The sequence below is a fragment of the Lacerta agilis genome, chromosome 11 (genome assembly GCF_009819535.1).
Source record: "Lacerta agilis isolate rLacAgi1 chromosome 11, rLacAgi1.pri, whole genome shotgun sequence".
NCBI lineage: Eukaryota > Metazoa > Chordata > Lepidosauria > Squamata > Lacertidae > Lacerta > Lacerta agilis.
Window position 1 is genome coordinate 25,025,081 of NC_046322.1, and position 21,168 is coordinate 25,046,248.

General features: G+C 38.5%; 1 protein-coding gene across 7 annotated transcripts in view; it reads right to left on the reverse strand.

Moving 5' to 3' along the window:
• Positions 1-4,298: 4,298 nt before the first annotated feature.
• The window catches only part of ADAMTS6 (ADAM metallopeptidase with thrombospondin type 1 motif 6), a 121,649-nt gene continuing 104,779 nt past the window's right edge, over positions 4,299-21,168 (reverse strand). For 6 of the 7 annotated variants that reach the window (XM_033163635.1, XM_033163629.1, XM_033163631.1 and 3 more), the window contains 6 exons: positions 20,791-20,929; positions 13,535-13,664; positions 12,995-13,199; positions 11,477-11,653; positions 10,468-10,624; positions 4,299-7,407 (listed from right to left, as the gene is read on the reverse strand). In XM_033163635.1, the coding sequence (XP_033019526.1) occupies positions 7,298-7,407; positions 10,468-10,624; positions 11,477-11,653; positions 12,995-13,199; positions 13,535-13,664; positions 20,791-20,929 (918 nt within the window). In that variant the 3' untranslated portion in view covers positions 4,299-7,297. The remainder of the gene's footprint in view (positions 7,408-10,467; positions 10,625-11,476; positions 11,654-12,994; positions 13,200-13,534; positions 13,665-20,790; positions 20,930-21,168) is intronic. The other variant, XM_033163630.1, reaches the window with a different exon arrangement.

Genomic DNA, 21,168 nt, shown 5'->3' on the forward strand with positions numbered 1-21,168 from the left:
AGGTCAGGGTTCCTGAAACAAAGCTTTGGCCTCTGCCAACATAGTATCTAACTCTTGGCCATGGTAATATTTCCTAAGAATATACTAAACCAAAAAATAGACAACAGGCCGAAAATTGCTGTCAAAAATCTTAAGCTGCAGTTGGTTTCTTTTCAGTAGTGATAACGCATCTTGAAACAGGATATTTATAATTTGTTAAGTTCTGCATTTATCCTCACAATCCTAAACCATAATGGCTGTCAGCTAAGAAAACACTGAGGTAACTAGAAGGATAGAGGAGAGATAAAGAAATAATTGGAAACAGAGGATACGACTTCTTCTCGTGCCTCCTAAACATCCTTATTCAGTCCTGGTTTGCCAAACAGCTTCATAGTGCCTGCAGGGGCCTCTAATCCAGAGCACTTGAAGGGTTCTGCTGCTTTTCCAAAGTTTTCTTATGAAGCTTAGCTTAATTTTCTACACAGATGCTCTGCCTGGTAGAATGCCATTAGGGAAGTGCTGCCTTTGGAAGGAAGTGCTTATCTTGGAAATAGGCGGATGCTCAGATCCAGCTGAGAACTGCAAAACATGTACCGGTATATATCCATTTGGATGGGCAATTGTATGTACTTTGCACTTTTGTAGGAATGGAGCAGAAATTTGATTCAGGTCACATTTAAGGTAAATCTACCTAATTCACACTTTATATGAGCCAAAACACAGCCATCCCTCGAAATCATCTGCTTGCACATGGTCCCAGACATCTCCAACTGGGACTTCGGGAAGAGTCCTTGTCTAAAATTCTGGAAAGCCAATGCTAGTCAGGGTGGGCACTACTGAAGAAGATGGACCAATGTCTGGCTCCCTATTATAGTCTGGCCTCAGTATAGTGAGGTTAAAGGGAACCAGGCAGAGGGTCTTCGCAGTAGTCGTGCCCATCAAGTGGAATGCCCTCCCGTCAGACATCAAGGAAATAAACACCTATCTGACTGTATAGGGAAATTTTTAATGTGTAGGGATAATTTTATAATCATTGGAAGCTTCCCAGAGTGGCTGGGGCAACCCACTCAGATGGGCTGCATATTATTATTATTATTATTATTATTATTATTATTATTATTATTATTATTAAGCTTCCTATGTTCCTAAGTTGTTCCTTATAAAGGACAAGCATGAGACTCCTTTGAAATGCTGCAAAGCTTCCTCCAGTTTTTATAACGCTGCCGAGAGGCAATCTAATCCATACAGCACTAGGAGATTTTGAATATAATGCTCTCTGCACTGACATTGTCTAATTTAAAAAATGCTGGCTTTCAAAGGATTGTTCTTGATTACATGTTAACAAGGCCACAATTAGTTTCCAAGCTATCTTTTAACTGCTTTGTTCTGTCACAGTTTTGTTTTGGTTTTTTTAATAGTGGGGGGAGGGGGGAGAATAAAATACAACAATTTTGTGAAAATTGAGAAAGCACAAGGAAATATGTGTTTTGGATGGAACTGAGCAGTTGGAAAGTGGTCATGGCCAAGTAAGCACACAGTAGCTTGAACCAGCAGGCTGACCCCCAACATTGGTACTGATGCTGCTGGCCAGACAATAGTTGGTGTTGGAGCAGCATCAGTTTCCAAGCTGCTTCCTGAGGATGTTGCTCTCTTTTTATTGGCAGGGCTCCAAACACATGAGATGTACTTCTGTCATGTTGCGTATGATTCTGCAGTATGAATCTCCAGATGTAGATCATAGGATCTTCTGTGGCCTGGGCATATTCTGTCACTGGTGTACCCCACAATACAATCTCTTCAAGTGGATTATTTACGCATTTGGGGTAACTCAACGTAACAAAGGGCTCCTGCAGATGACCTGTGGTGTTGGGGTTTGTATTAGTCCTATTTATCATAGGTTTTGGTGAATAGTGGTTATCCCTTTTAAAACCATTCAAATGTTATTCAGTTATTGGTTGCAGTAGTGGTGGAGTTTGAGTTTTTCTACAGCTTGGTGCTTTTTTTAAAAGTGTCTTGCGTCTTTTTGGATGCTTCTGCATCACCCTCTCCGATCTATGCATTTGGAGAGCTTCCAGATATACTTGTGCAAAAAAAAAAAAAAAAAAATGAACCAGTGTACCAATGCAGAGAAATCCTGGGTATATTTGTATGTTTGTCTCAGCATTGTTTTGTACATATAAGGAATTGTTAAGCTGATTGCATTTTTGCCAATTTGGCCACAGTATAAGTCACCTATTACTGACCAACTACAGACAAAAATTAAACAAACTTTTTTGTTTTTGTTTTTACTTTTTGCTGCTGTTAAACTCTTTTCCTATGGGTTTTGATCTTCTGAAGCCAGGAGGTCACTTGGATCATGTATACAAAATTGGTAATTGCATTCCTGACTTTGCTAAATGCCACGATGCTTGCTATTTTCCAAAATAGCTTTGCAAACAATGACAATTACTGCCCAGACATTTTCAAACACAGCAGGATACTGGCGGAGGGGATGATGGAAACCCTGAAAAAAATATAAATATTTTGAAATCTGCTGTAAATCAAATTTGTGTACTGGAGTAGGAGTGGATTATCTGGTCAGCCAAATATGTTTTAAATTCTGGAAGCCTTTTAGTGCTTATTTACTAGAGTATTAATCAAAGTGTAGGGTCTGCATTATCCATGACTGTGTGAGGTTACTCTAATAATTATTCTTTAAATGTTGTGTCAGCTATGTATATTCACAAACACAATATTGAAAAGGAGCTACTGAATGTTTGAAATGTTACTCATTAAAAACCACCAATTATAACGTAATTAATATATTAAGAAACAAAAAGATTTTTGTTTACAATAAGACACAGAATATGTCAAGTTCTACTACTGCAGGATTTGCTGAAGCAACTGAAAGAGCCTATCTTGAGAAGTCTAATTTTGTTACTGTTTTGCGTATTGCCTTGTGGCCTTGAGGAAGGGGAATATATAAATTTATTCAACAAAGGAAAAGAAAAGAAAGTGTCCTCAGTGTGTTCATTGAGGCTTGCTCCCATGGGTTGGCAGGCATAAGGCAATGAAAACATACGAGATTATCCTGAGGTGGAGTCTTAGATATTACAATTGAATAACTGTAAAATGTAAGAGTTTCTGAGTGGAAAGAGAGAACTGGAAGTGAGAAAGTCACTGGTATGAGCAGAAAACATTCATTAATTTATATTTTCTTACATCCAAGACTCCCTCCACCCCCCCAGCCAGAAATTGCTGGAACTCAGTTCTGGCACCTCTCAGGTGGGCGCCATCGCCTTTATAAAAGGACAAGGTGAGTTCCGCCACCTTTTTCCTAGAAAAATAACACTGGTTATATCTGCACCCCACCTTCCTTCTGTCAATGTGGCATACATGTATTTCTCATATACCAGTATGTATATCTCAGGGAGTCACCCATCCAGACACTGAATCAGACCTTTGTTTCAGTTAAGTGGTAGCCTCAACTGCCTTCAGACACAGTATATGTGACATTGTACCTCAACAATTTTGCGTCATTTTTAAAATCTGTAATAAGCAGCTATAGGGTTGCCATATTTCAAAATATCCAAAATTCACCCAAAAAATCAACACTTCCGACATGGATTTCCACACGCCTGGCTTTTCCAAGACGTTTTTACCGATTTTTGGAAATTCCACCTGATTTCCAAAAAGATGAATCCCAGATATGTGCAGGAAATCCCAAACGTATGGCAGCCCTACACTAGCAGAAAACAAATGCTTGCAGTGTTAGAGGTAGGCATAGAGAGATATTAATGGGAAAATGTTGCTGAATTCCACAATAAATGTTTGAGAAGATGACATGATTATGTCTGTTTTTTCTTGACCTGAAAAGCTCACATATTTCATCTAGCATTACAGATATCGGAATAAACAGAGCTGGGATAGGAGTAGTATACAGTTGCTTTTACTACTTTCCCATCTAGCAGGCTCCCACCCCACCATTCTTCTCTTCCACCAGTGGGGGGAAACTGCTATTGAAAAGAACACCCACTCACCCTAAAGCACCCCGCCCCCCCAGGGCTGCAGTCGCAAGCCAGCAATTGCTCAACATTTTTTAAGACTGCGCAGGAACCTTACAGAAATAAACGTTCCGCAGCAACAGTGCTTAGTGAATTGTACCCCATGGTCTTTCTACATGCCCAAATGAAGCTATAGCCAGGGACAAGGCTGAGACAATATTGAGGCATTACTTGATGTGTCATCTTTACTTTCAAAAGTGCTTTCAACAATGTAAATATTTGTGCTTGCAAAATTCTTGCACAGGGATGTCAGTGAACAGATTGTTACCATTAGGCTTATTCTTTAAAGCTGCATTTTTATTTTTACTAAATTATCTATGTTAAAAACAAATCTGTGCCTGGTGTGGAATTTTACTGCATCAAGTGTTACAAGCAGCAGAATGCATGACATGTAAGAACAAGTGTTAGGAAACATGGAAATAAATTAGCATATAATTTACAAAAGCAAATAAAAATGACAATGTAACAGTGTACCACATTAATACTGCGTATAAAATAATAAGCAACTAGTCACAATAATAGAAAGGGTCTTTTTTCATTCTGTACTGTTAAGGAAATTTATGTGATATCCATACCATTAATAAAGATCTCCTAAGACGGACTATTTCTAGGAGTGTATATTTTGATGTGTTGAACAGGCATTTTGTTTCAGTATGAGAGCCTTAGTGTCAATGACATTGCTCAATGGAAATACCAACAACACATTGTGAGTTTAATACCCTAGTACTGAATTCCAAGGTTTCCCATCTTTGTGTAGCCTATACAAATGGTCCTATTGTTATTATTTAGGAATATAATACTTTTAATATTTTAGCTTAGATTATATATATGGCTATAGTGTAGCAGCAGCAATGTCCTGTGCTGTGGAAACCAATGATTTACCTCTTTATTTCAGGCTTTTAATTCAGATCTAGAGCGATATATCGGTCCATTTGTAACACAATATATTCTGTATTTCATTCACTTTAGCAATGAAACTCAACATTGCTCCAGCGAGTTTCTTAAATTCCAAACTTGGTGCTCTTCTAAACTGCAGAGTAAACATTGGACCCCCTGGTCTTCTAGCACCAATGAAAGAGCAAAATGTGTTTTTGCAATGTCAATGTCCTAAAGTGAGGTAAAAAGGATTTTGTTTGAATAAATCCCATCATTTCTTGCTAGTTGAAAAGACACACATTAACTAATAAATACATACATGCCTCAGAGCAAATCAGAGTATGATAGACTGTATTCTTTTGCCTGGAAAATGCCATGCAATATCTATCCCTTTTATTTTATTTTTTACTTCGCCAAGGCATGTTAGCACCATGGTATTTCCTTATTGGACTGATGTACAAAGGTAATTGACACATTGGCTACACTACCCTCAGGCCTACACGTTACTCCCAGATGCGTATAGTTTTCCTTTCTAAGCTTCGGTGTCAATGAGAGTGAAGTACGTTGCAAATGAGCAGCAAATAGCTCCAAGTAAACAGATTTGCCACAAATGAACGTACTGCTTCATAGATATATGGAAGTGAAACATACTGTCAAGAGGTAGAATATGACAAAAAAATTGATGGTTATGAATAAATGAACTACAGAAAACCCCACTGATGGATTGTCAAGGTTTTCCCTCCCACATAGTACAACTCTCTTTTTCTCTATCCCCCCACCCATTAATTCACATTAGTAAATATTGCTCAACACATTTGGCTTACTGCAATTTGTTAAATATACTGACACATTTAGATATCTTATACATGTTATAAAAACTTGTCTCATTAAGAGTATTTTTTTTAATAAAAGTGCTGTTTGACTTCTAGTGTTAATACAAGGTGGTGGTGTTCACATCATCTCAATTGCACTACAACAAAGGAGGCAAGTTGGACACAAAGCACATTCATCAAGTACCTGCTACAAATTGCAAGTGTTCAAGTACAATATAATAATATAAACAAGTACCCACTTTCCTTATCTCTTTGTTGTGTCACTGACAAAAGCAGGGAATGGGGGAGAAGTATGGCCATTAGTATTAGCTCCCACTGGATTCTGGAATCAATTTTACCCCAGGAGCTTGGCTTCACATTTAAATACAATTCAGAATATTCATAAATTGATATGGTGAATATAAAAGCTATGGTACTTTGATTTGAAAGTTCCCATAAGTTATGTACTCTTTGGTTGTTTATTTTGCAATAGTCTCCAAAAAACTGGGCACATGCATGTTTTCTCTTCTCCATGGTCTCTCATAAATCTGTTCTCCTATTATATAAATGAAAGAAAAACTGGAAAGCCACTGTAGTTTTCAGCATGATCAGCAGAAGAGACTCTACCTCACTAGTCAGTTTATCATTAGTAATTACAGAGTAACAAAGCCAGTTAGATGTCTGCAGAATTGATGCCTCTCTGTAACTAAAGTTAACAGTGAATTTGTAGGTACCAACCTTAAGCAGTGAAATAGTAGGAAAAATGCTATTCACAACTGGAGTATGACCCCTCTATTGTATGGATATATTCCCTTTTAGTGGAAATCCTGATTTAATTGTGAGATGGCAAGATGGCTATAAACCTGCAGCACATATTTCTTTAATGTTGGATGCATTCAGGCAATTACTGTTGCATCTCTTAACTCTATGTTCCTCATCATTCTAGTTTAGTTTAGCTTTAGATATGGCTCACAGCAGTCTTCAGGAAATATGGATTATTCTCTAGAGAATGAAACAAAGGAAAATACATTTATTTTACTTCTGATTTATAATTGTTCCTAATATAATATTCCCAAGCCCACTTCTTTAACTTAAAATGTGGTGCTTATGTAGTAAGATAAAATAGTTATTAATTATAAGCTATGACAACATTTTAAAAATTCTTCTTTGCATCTGTAGTTGACCAAACCACAACAGCTACATTTTAAACAATATTAAATACAAATGGATTCAGTGTCATTTCTAAGTCCATAATAAAAATTATCTTAATGGTCCAAGGAGGTAAACAGACTAGTGGATTTCATCGAAAGTACACATGTTCCACCATAAGTTACTCTGTATGCACTGTGTGTATTTTTTTCCATTTTGGCATGCCCTCCTTATACTGTGTCCAGCACTTTGGATGAATAAATCCCACTTCATAGAAGTTAAAATAATATTGAAATTCTGTCAGCTGAGGCTGACCAGTGGTTACATTTTCCACAGGGTGATGCATTTACAAGGACATCTGTCTGGTTGCATTGTGCAGCAATCTTTGATAGACGCATTTCCACAATGAAATGGCAAGGCACTTTCAATTTCTGTGGGTCAATGTCCTTGGCAGGTCTTGCAGCACATCTGTCTGAAGTATGCTCGACTACAGAACTTGAACTTCAGCACCAGTGGGCAATAAGCCACTTTGTTCACATCTTTGCATTCTGATGGAGACATACAAAGGCAAAATGATTACATAAATTTAAAAAGCAGAGAGAAAAACAAATAAAATTTAATAAGTTGCTTTTGTATCTGTCCTCTGCATGAACTTAGCATTTTGGTACAGCCTACTGCATACAAAATAATTGTAAAATTCAGACACTGTACAGAAGTCTTCAAGCACACCCACTTGTTATTTAGGGATCTAATCATATGAGATAGTTAAAAAATAAGAGGTTTTCTTCACACATAGCAGCATTTCCCCACCCCAGGATCTATTTGTTCCTCAATAAGAAGTTATCCAAAATCTATCTGAAGTTGTTCTGTTTAGTATCATGTTTGGGAATGACTGGTTTCTGAACTAAACTATGTATTGCAGCTGTTGCTGACTCTCAAAATGATCAGAATTACTAAGCACAGTTATAGTGTAAGTTCAATGACTTGATGTTCTAGTTGCTTCTACTGCAGCAGATATCCAAATGTCAACAAGTGGGAAGAAAAGGTATTCTACATCTGGGCTTTGGCAGCCTATGTAAGTAGGCATCAAAGGTCTCCATAGAACAGATATAATAGAGAAGACAAAGATTATTCTGCTACCCATTAAACATCATCCATTGCAATCGAACTGCCAACAATAGATTAATCTGAGGACAGATTCCTAATGGACATTTGTTTTGGCTAATATAGATCGGTTACTGTTGAAACCAAAGTTTTGGGAAGATCATGCTGGGAGATGGGCGTGGGGAATGAAGAACACAGATTCTCCATAGTTCCAGTTACAGGTGGGTAGCCGTGTTGGTCTGCCATAGTTGAAACAAAATAGAAAATTCTTTCTAGTAGCACCTTATAGACCAACTGAGTTTGTTCTTGGTATGAGCTTTCGTGTGTATCTGAAGAAGTGTGCATTCACACGAAAGCTCATACCAAGAACAAACTCAGTTGGTCTATAAGGTGCTACTGGAAAGAATTTTCTATTTTGTTTCGACAGATTCTCCATTCATTCTCCAAAACAGTTCATACTTTAAGTAGCCTCCTACATCAACTCCATAAGCTGAAACTATCCTTTATGTGAAAATATCCCTTATATAGCTCCATGTGTGTCCAAGTAACACTGATTCCAGATTCTCACAAGGACAAGTGTATCAATTTTTTTTAAGCCAGTAATGCTGGAGCAAGGCTGAGAGCCTACCCATGCTCACTGGAATTGGGAGTAAGTCCCACTGAACTGTAAAGACTTGTTTCCAAATATGCAAAAGGTAATGTCATGAATGTGTAGCCCAAATCCAACTTTCCTGTCTCTACCTTAATTGCACTGTGGTTCATGGAGTGATAAATTTTCCTAAATATGGAAGGGACAATCACAATTATCTTCCCCTACTTCCCAACAATACATGAAGGTCTGTTCAAGGCAGAATTTTAACTGAATTTTAACATTCATGTTTGCATTGATTTAGGCTACATTCCTTAACAAGATACAAATGTGGTCATTTTATACAACCAGTGTGTTTGCACACATACACACACATATAAAGTGGGGAGCTGGATCTTTAAAAGTTGTGGTGTCCCTTGCAGTACCCCTGAGGCTCTGCACGCACTGTGACTGAACCAGTTGTGCTCCCCTAAATCCGCCTCTGCTCCCAGAACAAACTTTTCCATGAAGTTCAATACCTATAACTGTACTTAACTATTTTTATGCAGGTAATTGTTTCATATATGTCTTTATTGTACTGTATTGTAAATTGATTTGAGATGCCTATGCCTTATAAGAAGTGATTTATAAATGAAATAAATAAAGATAACTGCATTTGCCTCCCCATTAGACTGGCACCTCCTTTCCTTCACTTGTTTTTCCCCCACTATTAAAATTTGCACTGTTACGTTCCTCTGGGTGAGGATCAGTCAGTCTGTCTGTTTCTCTCCCTCATATAACTTTGAAAAGTGCTTTGCACACTGATTGTGCTGTATAAATAAATACTCTGGCTTGGATCCAAAGAACCACACCACGAGTAATGCATACCCAAAGGTGGTTTGGACTCATGCCGCATGACAAACCTGTTTTGAAATGAAGCTGTTTGAAATATGGCACAAGGGCTTGCCATTCAACGGGAGGAAAATAAAAAGTTCCAGTGGAACACTGAAGACTGAGCATGCCAGAAGTAGCTCTTTGGCGGGGCGCACAGCCAAGATGGAACCCTACCGAGATCGCGCTGCCCGGGGCGCCCCGCCCTTCCTACGCCAGTGCCTTGGCCTATCCTGGTTAGTGGTGGAGTGTTACGACTGCACCTATTGGTAAAGTAGGCTGCTCGGGAGGAAGGACATTTATCTATAGAAGATGTTTTTAGACAAACTAATCTGGTTTCAACAAAGTTAAAACATTAGTTATTCTCTTTCTGACACTCAGGATCAGGTCAAAATGTACTTTTAATGCAATGCTACTGAGGAGCACATAAATTTCAAACCACCGCACTCATTTCAGCTACTGAAATGCTTTAAAAAGACAATCTAAAGGAAACTGAAGCCTGCATAAAAACAGATGAAAGTACATCAGATATTCTGTTTTAGGTGAGCTTGTAAAACCTGGATTCAGCTACCACATACTGTATACTGTACTTTTAAAGTTGAGATGTGCTATATCAAGTACATTCTGTCAGTATCTCACTCTGAATAACAAATGTAAAGTTAACATCAGTGGCAGTTTGCCAATACCTAGCCTATAATGCTCTCATTCTCCAGTTAAATACCTGTATAACAAACAGCTAAAGCAGATGTTAATTGTGACAACATGTCACCACTTTATTTCATCCAGATCATTTCTTCTGCTCATTTACGGACTGTGCATAATGTTATCAGATGCAAACAGCTGGCACGTAACACTATTTAAAACTGCTTAACAGAAAGTAGAACCATCAGATGTAATCCTGGAGTGAATGTTTTGATTAATTTCTTTTATGGAACTGACAAACAGAAAATTGGAAGTCCTTTTAATTTTTGTCTTTCATCTTTTTTCTTCTTTCTCTGTTTTTAATCTTAATTGTGTCACGAATGAATGAGGAAACCAAACTCACCTTCCGTGTTGGAAATGGGAGTACTGTCACATTTGCTTTCACACTGCTGCATTGAAGGAGGCCGAACAGTATCTGGACAGTCACTAGATGCTTGCCCAGTATATGAGAGGCATTGCACAGTTCTCATCTGTTGTCCAAGACCACACTGTGCGGAACACTATGTGAGAAATGGGGCATGATAGGAAGGAAAAAGAGAAAATAAGTAATGAGCAGAAGTGCAACATGATGAATGGAATAGTGTCAGAAACACTATTCGGGGCAGCTCTGGAGGGCATCCATATCATTTCCATACTAATAAATTCAGTTAGGCAGTGTGTTTCACTTCCCTAATTAATAAGGATCCTCTGACTACTATGCTTCTCTCTGAGAAGTCTTTTTTTAAGTGCATGGATCAATTATTTCTTTTCTTTCACAAAGTATACTGATTTGGCAGCCCCGATATGCTGCCATAAGAAAGCTGCAATTCGCCATATGGAAAAGGGGACATAGGTGGAGAATATTTTCACTTTTGAAGGGGTTACCTATGATATTTTCAAAACTTACATTACAAGCCATGCTAGGTAACTGGCAACTGCATGTGACACTTTTGTATTTATTACACTATCGCTGTCAACCAGGACAGATGCAAAATGTGACAGTTCAATATGTAGCTTAATAATCCCTTTAGCTTTTAGCTGGGACTGCCACCTAACTTAAGTGAAAAGGTTTTTCCCCAGTTGTTTTTTCTACTAATTTTAGATGTCTTATCTACATTTTTCTATCCTATGGAATCTACTCTAGTCTAGTATGTAGTCTCTACCTTGGGAACTAACAATAAGCTGTCCTTATTTCAGTAGAACGCCTTAACACTAAGAAATGAACTAAAACCATTATGTTCAACACAACAATTTACTATTATGTGGCAAGATGTGATCACTCAAGTTACTTTTCATCTAATACTCTGTCAAATGATATTCAGTATATTTAATCAAATTATTCTTTTGCTACCCAACAAGCCTGCCTGTATTACCTGTCCCCAGTCTCCAGTAACCCATCGTGGTGGAGGACATCTGCCCAAGCTACAACGCATGCGAACTGGTGGCTTGTTTTCTTCTTGGCAATGTGCAACTGGAAATGTTTTTGAAAGGTCACTGCTTTTGCAGAGAACAATACGATGCTTGAAACCAGGACCACATTTTGGAGTACACTGGAAACAAGATACACAGTTTATATATTAATTAAGAAAAAAATAAAGTGTGAAAAATTAAAGACACACATGGCTGCAGTCCTGTAGCCCCTAGGAGGCTGTTCCAAGGGCCATAGGATATACTGGAACTCTGACTGTGGAGATGGAGCTCTGATGTTAAGTCCCTGCTTCTTGCTGCTATGGTAATGTCTGCAGTCCTGGCCCAACTGACACTGGTAGGGCTGGAAAGGTGGTGCTGGTGTTGAGGGGGACCAGGGACAGAGGCGGCTGGATCCAAATGATCTAATGTTTTCTAGTCCTCAGAAACAACTCCAAGCCCAGAGGAATTGTACACCAGTTCAGGAACTGGTGTGAACCTCTCACTTTCTTCCAAAATAAAAACAGGAAAAGGATGGAAGACTGTATTGGTTCTCTGTCTTCCCTTCAGCTCCGTAGGGGACTGCCTGGTAGATAAGGTAGGTAATCAGTTGTCTTGTATCATCTCTCCTATTTTTAGACTGCACAATAAATCTATTGTCCTTCTGAATAGAGTATGCATTACATCTATAAGTCAGGATCTAGTATTGTACTAGCAGTTCTAACATAAGTAGTTATAACTTATGTATATATTTGAAACCGTTGAGTGAACCATTGAGTGAAATTATTGTAAAGGCTTTGCAAAAAGTGGTTACTTCCCTTTCTTCTCACATCAAACAGATTATTTTCTGTCTGGCACTGAGATCTAAAACACTGAGCCTCTTGGGCTTGCCGATTGGAAGGTCGGCAGTTCGACTCCCCACGATAGGGTGAGCTCCTGTTGCTCTGTCCCAGCTTCTACCAGCCTAGCAGTTCGAAAGTATACCAGTGCAAGTAAATAAATAGGTACCGCTGTGGCAGGAAGGTACTGTATATTCTGGCGTATAAGACTACTTTTTGATCCAGGAAAATCTTCTCAAAAGTCGGGGGTTGTCTTATACGCCAGGTGGAGAATCTGTGGTCAAGTATATCTCAAACTCTATATTTTAACTGGAAAAGTTGGGGATCGTCTTATATGCCCAGTCGTCTTATACGCCGGAAAATACGGTAAATGGTGTTTCTGTGTGCTCTGGCACTAGTCACGGTGTCCTGATGTGCCAGAAGTGGTTTAGTCATGCTGGCCACATGACCCAGAAAGCTGTCTGTGGACAAACGCTGGCTCCCTCAGCCTGAAGCAAGATGAGCACCGACCCCATAGCCACCTTTAACTAGATTTAACTGTCCAGGTGTCCTTTACCCTTACCTTTTTTAACCAGCTTTGACACTGAAAGAAAGATTTTGATGTGTATGAAATTTATTATTTAATGCATTTGTGAGTTTACTCACTTCTGACCAATCCAAAGGAACCCACTGTGGGGGGCAAGACTGGTTGTTACAGGATTCTTTTTCAATTGGCTGATGTGTTAAACAATGACTACTATCCAAAGTCTCCTCTTCAGAGGGTCCAATCTTCCTGATACATAAAACGGTTCGCGATCGCATTCCACCATCACAGGTCTTACTGCATTCTGACCAATCTCCTATAAACCATCTTTAAGAACAATATCGGGGGTATTACTTTTTCAATAAATTAAACAAATATTCATATAGTTGACAAGTACACTTGAATGTGTGAGAATTTTATGCATCTAATTCTCCCTTATGTCCCATTGAAAGTATACTGATATAATTCTCAGGAAGGATACTATAAGAAGAAACGTAGGTGTAAACACAAAATATGACAGATTATCAATTGGATGCTGTTCTTTAGTTAGCTCTGCACTGACTTTAATTTCTGGAAGCATAGTTTGTCACTATTTTTTCTATATGGAAATATAAATAAGCACATGGACAAAGAATAGAATACCTTATGTACTAAGTACTTACTCAGGTGGGCAAGGCTCAGTGTTGCAGGCTCTTTGATTTTCTGGTGGTTTACTATCAGGATCACAGTAATTGTTCTGTACTATGGAACCATCATCCAGCCTTTTGCACACTATTTCTTGCTTCTGTACACCTTGGGAAGAATAATTACAGTGTTTACCATTAAGCAGTGCCTCCATTTTGACTTTCTTTATTTCAGGCCAACTTAATTTGTGACCTATCATGCCAAATAACACCCAACAACCAAATAAATAAAGTCGTTCATCCGGTGCCCAATACACCTCCTCATTTTGTTGTCTACTTGGAGCTGCAAAAGTAGGGTGATTGCTAATCACCTGACAGGAGTTGGGTGGACTGCATTCAACATGGCAGGTCACAAGTTGTAGAGTCCTGCCTTAGCAGTTCACCTGTGCTCTCCAAAGATCAGAAAGTACAATTGATTTGAAGCTCCTGTATCATAAAAATGTTTAATTTGTAGCAGTTTTAAGCAACGATGTTTGTGTGTGTACTATTTTCTAATGCAATAAATATTTTTAGTATACAATTGTTCTTACCGTTCTTATTGTAATTCTCAACTGCATATTGTCTTCATTTACAATACAAATAGATACTACATGACTGCATTTCAGATCAGAAAAATTTAAATATAACAACAGTGTAGAATTCAGTACTTTCTATCTGTAAATAACACCCCATGAGTCTTTTCTTTATTATAATGAAACAGCTAGTACAGTGGTACCCCGGGTTACGTACTTAATTCGTTCCGTGTTACAGTATGTAACCCAAAAAGGACGTAACCCAAACAATTCGGTCTGCGCGAAAAAACCGTGAAAAACCCTCTGTGCATGCGCAAATCGCACGCACGCCAGGTTGCGCTTCTGGGTTAGCGGAGTTCGTAACCTGAAAAGTACGCAACCCCGAAGTGTACGTAACCCGAGATACCACTGTATAGGGGCTAGTATACCTGTAGTGAATTGAACTGAATGGAAAATCTCAGCTCACCGATTCTTAGTGATTCAGAGTCCTGGTGGAACTCTTGATCAGCATTACTGTCTTTTCCAGTGTACACAATTAGTCTTTTCAGATGTAGCAATCACATATTTGGAAAGTAAGAACAAGCACTGGTCCATGTGCTCCTTGAGCACTGGCCTCTTTTATATTCAAAATAGGGAGCTTTGGTTTAATACAGGTTTACTAACCAAGTGCTTAAACCACAGCCTAATCACAGTTCAAGATTCTGATTGGTAAACCAGCAAACCACGGTTTCCCATTTTGGATGTAACAGGAAACTATGGCTTAAAGAGACCAGGATTGAAGCACTTAAATGAACATGTGAGGGGAGGGGAAGTAGCAAATGAGGGGAAATCCTCCCTTCAACCTGTTAAACTTCCTAATATAATTCAGGCATACCACAGAGCTCCACAAGGATGTCACAACATGCTCAAAAGACCCACACTATAAAGAGTCGTAACGTATTTCAACAGCATCATGTTGAAGACTCTTATTGATTCTCTCGTTCTAGTAAACATCAGTAGATAAATAAGACAAGGATGAACCAGTAAAAATGTTCATAATAACAGGATGAAATTCTTTAGCATGTCTATTAACAGAATAAATGATCACAAGACACTGCACTCAAACTAATTAGACCAGACAATCCTATTCTCTCCACCCACATACTCTGTGCTTTTCTTTATTAATGCTGACCATTAAAGACATGGGGATTTGATCAACAGCCATAAGAAAAATGACTCATTTGAAGTCCTGCTGTTCCACAAAGTGTTGAATCATCAGAGTACAGACACCCAGCCTATAACAACTTGGGCAAAGTCTTCTGTTTTCTACCTGATTATTCTTACACACCCACATTTCTTAAATCCAAGGCAAGCACTAAACCAATGTTTTCTTTGTTAATCTGCTATTGCTAGGAAACTGTGCTCCATCATACTTGAGTGTCTTGGTTATCCATTAGTTATGAATCTTTTGTGGTTGAAAATGTAGCAGATTGTTTCTGTGTCAAGTGAGATGTTATTCACAAATAATCACAAGTCTTACCATCTCAGTTGGTGGTTTCTTACTGAAAGTGCGTAGATATGGATGTGTCAACAAACTATTCAGATATGACTAAAGTAATGATGGTGAGTCAGTGATATATTAAAGCCACTGGACTAAATTGTAGATTTCTTCACCAATCCTGCCTGGTCTTGTAGCTCATAGGGACTTGACCCAACTTCTTATATTTCTCTGCTAAATTCCTGCAGCTGTGGTAGCTAGGAATGCCATGACGGTGTCCTGGTCCCATACCATACTATATTTTCAGTAGGATATTATTCCTGGATTCCTGTAGCATCTCACACCTAGCCCTCCTTAATGGACCAACCTCCTCCATTTTGTCTATTGACTGACTCTCACCTCCCTTCCTATAGCACACCACCTTCATTTGTCTTCTATTAAGCTGCAGAGCACAAACTCTGAAAACCTTGTAGCTACAATAAGGCAAGACAAGAAGGATTTTGGGGAAAATTTTCAGAAAGATATTAAAACTAACACTAAAATATATTTAAATACATAAAAAGTGGGAAACCAGCCACAAAGCTGTGGCAAAGGTGTAAAAAAAATAGTATGAAAGAAGATTTAAAAAACCGAGAATCTGATAAATTAATTGTATCAGTTGTCAATGCAGAAGATGGTGGAAATATATGGATATGATTCACAACTGGTATAAGAACTATGTAAAATAGAGGTAGCAAAGGATTAAATTTTAGAACCAGTAAAAAAACCAAAATGTAGAAATTCAATTGTGAACAGTGTCAGCAGATAAGAGAGAGAAGAGCAGGAAGTCTTTATTTATTTATATTGCTTTTCATCAGGATAAGCTTCCAGGGCAGTTTGCAAAAATCAAAATACAGAAGACTAATAAAAATACAAAAATAGTTGAATGAATACAAACTAGTAGATCAGCAGCAATAGATCAGAGGAAGCAATAGTATTATCTCTGGAAAGAATTAAGAAAAAAGTAATGACTTTTTAAGCCCAAACTACTCAGTAGCAGATAAGTGTCTTCAAATGTGACCCTGTCCATGTCTAAAGTGAGGATGCAATTAAAAGAGGTTCCTTCCCACAATCCTTAACCAAGCAGCCTATCTCCTTAAATCTTTCTTTCATCTTGCAAGACTCCAATACTGCAAAAATAAAAGTTCTAATGGGAGAAAAAGCAACAGGAGAAGAGAAAAGTTCTAATGGGAGAAAAAGCAACAGGTTGGTGGGGTGGCAATTCAAATCTTCAAAGCTTAGCCCCAGAGTCAGTTGGTTTGCAAATGTACAAATCTGTAAAATGTACAAAGTACCTGTATATTATATTGTCAATACTAATCCTTCCTCCTGTCTAAGGGAGCACTTTCACTATATAAATCCCCAGCTAGCAAACTGCCTAGCTAAAATTTATTTTTGAAAAGCTGTGCAGAAGGGAAGATGTTAAAAATGTAAAACCAAGATCTGTTGTGTTAGGAGTTCTGTTACTTGATCCAAAATGGGATATTTTTAATAAAGCTAGTGGGAGTGTTGGCTCACAGTGGGAGGAATCCTGAAGCCAAGCAAGACAGACAACCCAGATGTTAACTGGCTAGCCAAAGCACATGTTGATCCAGTTAAAAATAAGCTATTTTGTAAAGCCGTGTATTATTGGATTTACTTTATGGTACAATAATGGTAGAGGCCTAAATATATTTCAAAACCACTACTACCTCACTGAAATGCTATTGTCAAGTTTCCATTAAACATTAAATTATTAATATAAACAACAAAATAAAGTTAGGGACTGCATTTTTACGTAGAAGCCATTTGGCCCCTATCTGTGGACGTATGAGCATAGCACACCAATATTACAATTTTGAAATAATCCTGCATGTCAAAGTGTACCTGTATGTACTGCTGATGCTCAGCCTAGAAACTGCTGAGGAGGGAATTATCTAGGATCTTCAAGTAAACAAAACAAGAGGTAAATAGGAAGAGCAGTCTTTGGGCTTAGCTTAACGGGGGGATAAAATTACAGATACACAAGGATGTAGCTCTTCCTTCTCTGAAAATAAATTTCAACTAATTTGAACTGGTTATTTTAAAAGTTTAAATTATTTATTCATAATTTCATACAGCATACAAGTAAAATCAATTTCTCAGCTAACTCATCCAAGTACAAAATAGTCCTGAAGAAGTAAAGTAACTTGCATAGTAAAGAAGATACATATATTGTTTGCTCAGGTTTTGCTCAGGATTATTGTAAATTTATTTTTACAGGATACAGAAAAGGTATACTATTATCAGTTCATCAGCAGAGGGAAAAATGTTTACTGAACATTTCATATGGAACACAAATGAAAAAGAACTTTACAACCCCATATAAAATTTTGAGATAAATGCCCAATATTTGGCACTTATTTCGTACTCTAGGTCCTAAACAACCACAACAGTGTTAACCTTATTTGTTAAAGGTATTGTTCAAGGGGGGAAAGCACAAGCCATGTTTTCCTTCTTCTTTAAGAGCGTGAAGGTGTGACTATAATTCCAGATTTCTTTAAAAAAAAAACTTAATAAAATTAAATTACAAACACATACAGTATTTTCTTCTGTCTTAGGCCCTATTCGCATACACATCTCACAGAATGAGTGTCAAATGCTGATGCAGTATAGGTTAAAATAGAGTGGCTCTGCCCATTTGACTCTTAATTTTCATCTATATCTTATTGCGGATTACACAATTTAGAAGCGACTTTCAGCACTGCTAGCTGTATGCGTGAATGACATTTTTGGCTGGGTAAGAATGTCAAATCCTTCTACAAAGGTTATTCAGAAGCATTACCATACTTCTACTGTTCAGACATTCTATGTACCATAGTACATTGCCCAAATAAATGTTCAGTGTCATTTGACGCCATAGTTCTCTTGGCCCAGTAAGCAGATGCGCCGACTTTAATTTCTGCATAATTCAATAGTATATTTATTTTCTTCTTTCTAAAAATGGAAATTCTGCTATGGACCAATAGACAAGGTCTGAAGAACCACCTAAGTATTTCTACATGCTCAAAGGAACTTTGAACTTATGCTTCTTGAACTGCAACTCTCAGGGGAGATTTAAAAGCAGTTTTGTGATATGACATGGAGGTGTTCTATTTTAAGCAAAGGAGGTAAAAAAACAACACTGGAGATATGTACACTTAGAATACAACAAATATAGGCCTCTGGACCCTGATCTTTGTCAGTTAAGCCTTTGTACACTCGATACTAAACACAATGAAAAGGACACTTACAATGCAATCCCATACATGTTTTCCCAGAGGTAAGCTCTAATGAGTTCAGTGACATTTACTTCCAGATAAATGTGAATATGACTGCTGTCCAAACCACTGGTCCTTGCTGCTGGATATGGTTAGGGTATAGTGCATGCCCCTGGCTGCCACAGGAAGTATGGTGGATAGAACAGAATTGCCTGTGGTGTTCTCACTCGTGGTAGCACTAGAGGCGCACCCATTGGGCTACTGGGGCACAACCCTCCTAGTAAAAATGTCAAGCATTTTGTTTAAAAAAATCTCTTAAATTTCCAAACCACACACACTTTCTAGTCCCACACACATTTTATACTTCCGTGAATTTATGGAAGTATTTCTGTCAGTCTCCTGTTCTCTGGCCAATCACCTACCTGCAGCATTCAGCCAATCCTAATCCAAAAGTATAGCTATGGCAAAGAGGTCCCTCCCATGTGTCTAAGTAGAAAAACCACGTGACTCATTGAGCTACTGGAAACTCAGTCTTACTTGGAATGCTCCACATTCCACATGTTGTTATCAGGGACGCCTTAGCCATTGAGGCTACTGGCGCAAGGCGCCACAGCCTGAGGAAGGTGCCTGCGCCCTCCAGCCCTGCCGGCAGCGCCGCTCTCGCCCACCTCTTCTTGGGCTGCGGATGCGGGGAGGCTGTTGGCGAGCCTCCCATCGGCACTGCAGCCAGGGCTCCCTGGACAGCAGCGCCGCACTGCCGCTTCGGCTGAGTGGAGGCGGAGGCAGGGCATAGCTGCAGCATCCCCACCCGCCCCTCCGTACCCTTCAGGCCTGGCCCTGCCCGGTGGAGCACGAGTTCGTCGTCCCCGCTCACCGCGCCATGCCCTCCAGCTGCCCTGCCCAGCGGAGTGTGAGGGGTGCCGGATTTACTTAAGACGGCCCTGGTTGTTAGGAGACCTATCCAGAGCACGGTCACTATAGCAGATATGAAAGGAATCAGGACTGCTTATGGCTCCACTTCCTTTCCCAAACCTGGAAGATATTCTTCTTAATCTCAGGCATAACATATTGATTAGTCTGGTGTGATGCACTCAGCATGTGAACAGAGATTATGGCTTCACATTTTAAGGACTAAGCCATGCATTGCAATATATTCTGCCGTGCTCTGATGTGCCCTGGCTCAAATGAAACAATTGGGTTTTCTGGCCAATTGACTGGAATATCTGCTACTCCTGGCAAGGGATTGAGCTGTGCCTGGTATCTATTATTTAGATAACTGGTGCCTATCTTACATTTTTTTTTTGGCATACGTATAAAAGAAAATTTCAGACAGAACACCTGAAGTGGCACCACGAACAAAATTATATATGTAAATATATCTGCATCTGTAAAGGGAGCAAAAGACCAACCCCCAAATATAGTCCTTAAAAAGCTATTTATAATGTTAAAAATGGTAATTTAATAAAAAATTAGTCTATTTTGATACCCCTAAATGACACAACCCAGATTAAAACCAGTAAGTATGGATGTTTATGCAGCCAATATGACATTTTTCATGGAAATCACAGAAAGATGCTGATTACAAAACACTTCTCTCTATCAGATGATATATCAGCAATGGTGCTAAGGTTTGATGGAAGCATGTATGACAGACAGGCCCTGAGTCTGCCTCAATTACCAGGAACTACATATGCATACTCCAATTCCTGTTTCTTGTATTACTTCAAATTTTACAGCATTCTCCATAAAAGTAACAGTCTACTTCTGGGGCAGTTGAAAAGATAGATACTCTGCCAAAATGAAACGTACCGGGTATGTATTTGATGTCTGGAATTATATAAAAGTTGTTGAAAACCGAAAACAAATAAAAACCTACTCATTGCACCATTAAGTTTCAACAACATTTGAAAAAAAAATTCTTAATTATATTCAGCCTCAACAAAAATAAGTTTTCTATCTAGCTTTCAGCTTTGATGGGAGAGTTCTTACCTCCAGCACATGTAGCAGAACATTCTGACCAAGGTAGGTGATTCCACGTAAAGCCAACTTCATTGTCGCCACTGCCAGTACGAGAGATGGGAACATTGAATTTATACCTTATCCCCAGGTTTTGCTCCTGTAGTAAAATCTGCAGTTGAAAATAACTGGTTATACCATTAAAACACTTGGAAAGGAGTGCACTGATATTTAAACAATGGCTGCATTTGTACTAGATATTTACTTCCAGAGAACAGTTCTGAAAATCCTTGCAACATTCCTAGAATTTAGAATAATTACTTATATCTATCTTTCCAAACTGAAATAGTTGAAAGCTGTGTGCATGATCCCTCAAGGGGAATTAGAAAAGCAAGAATATAATAAAATGTT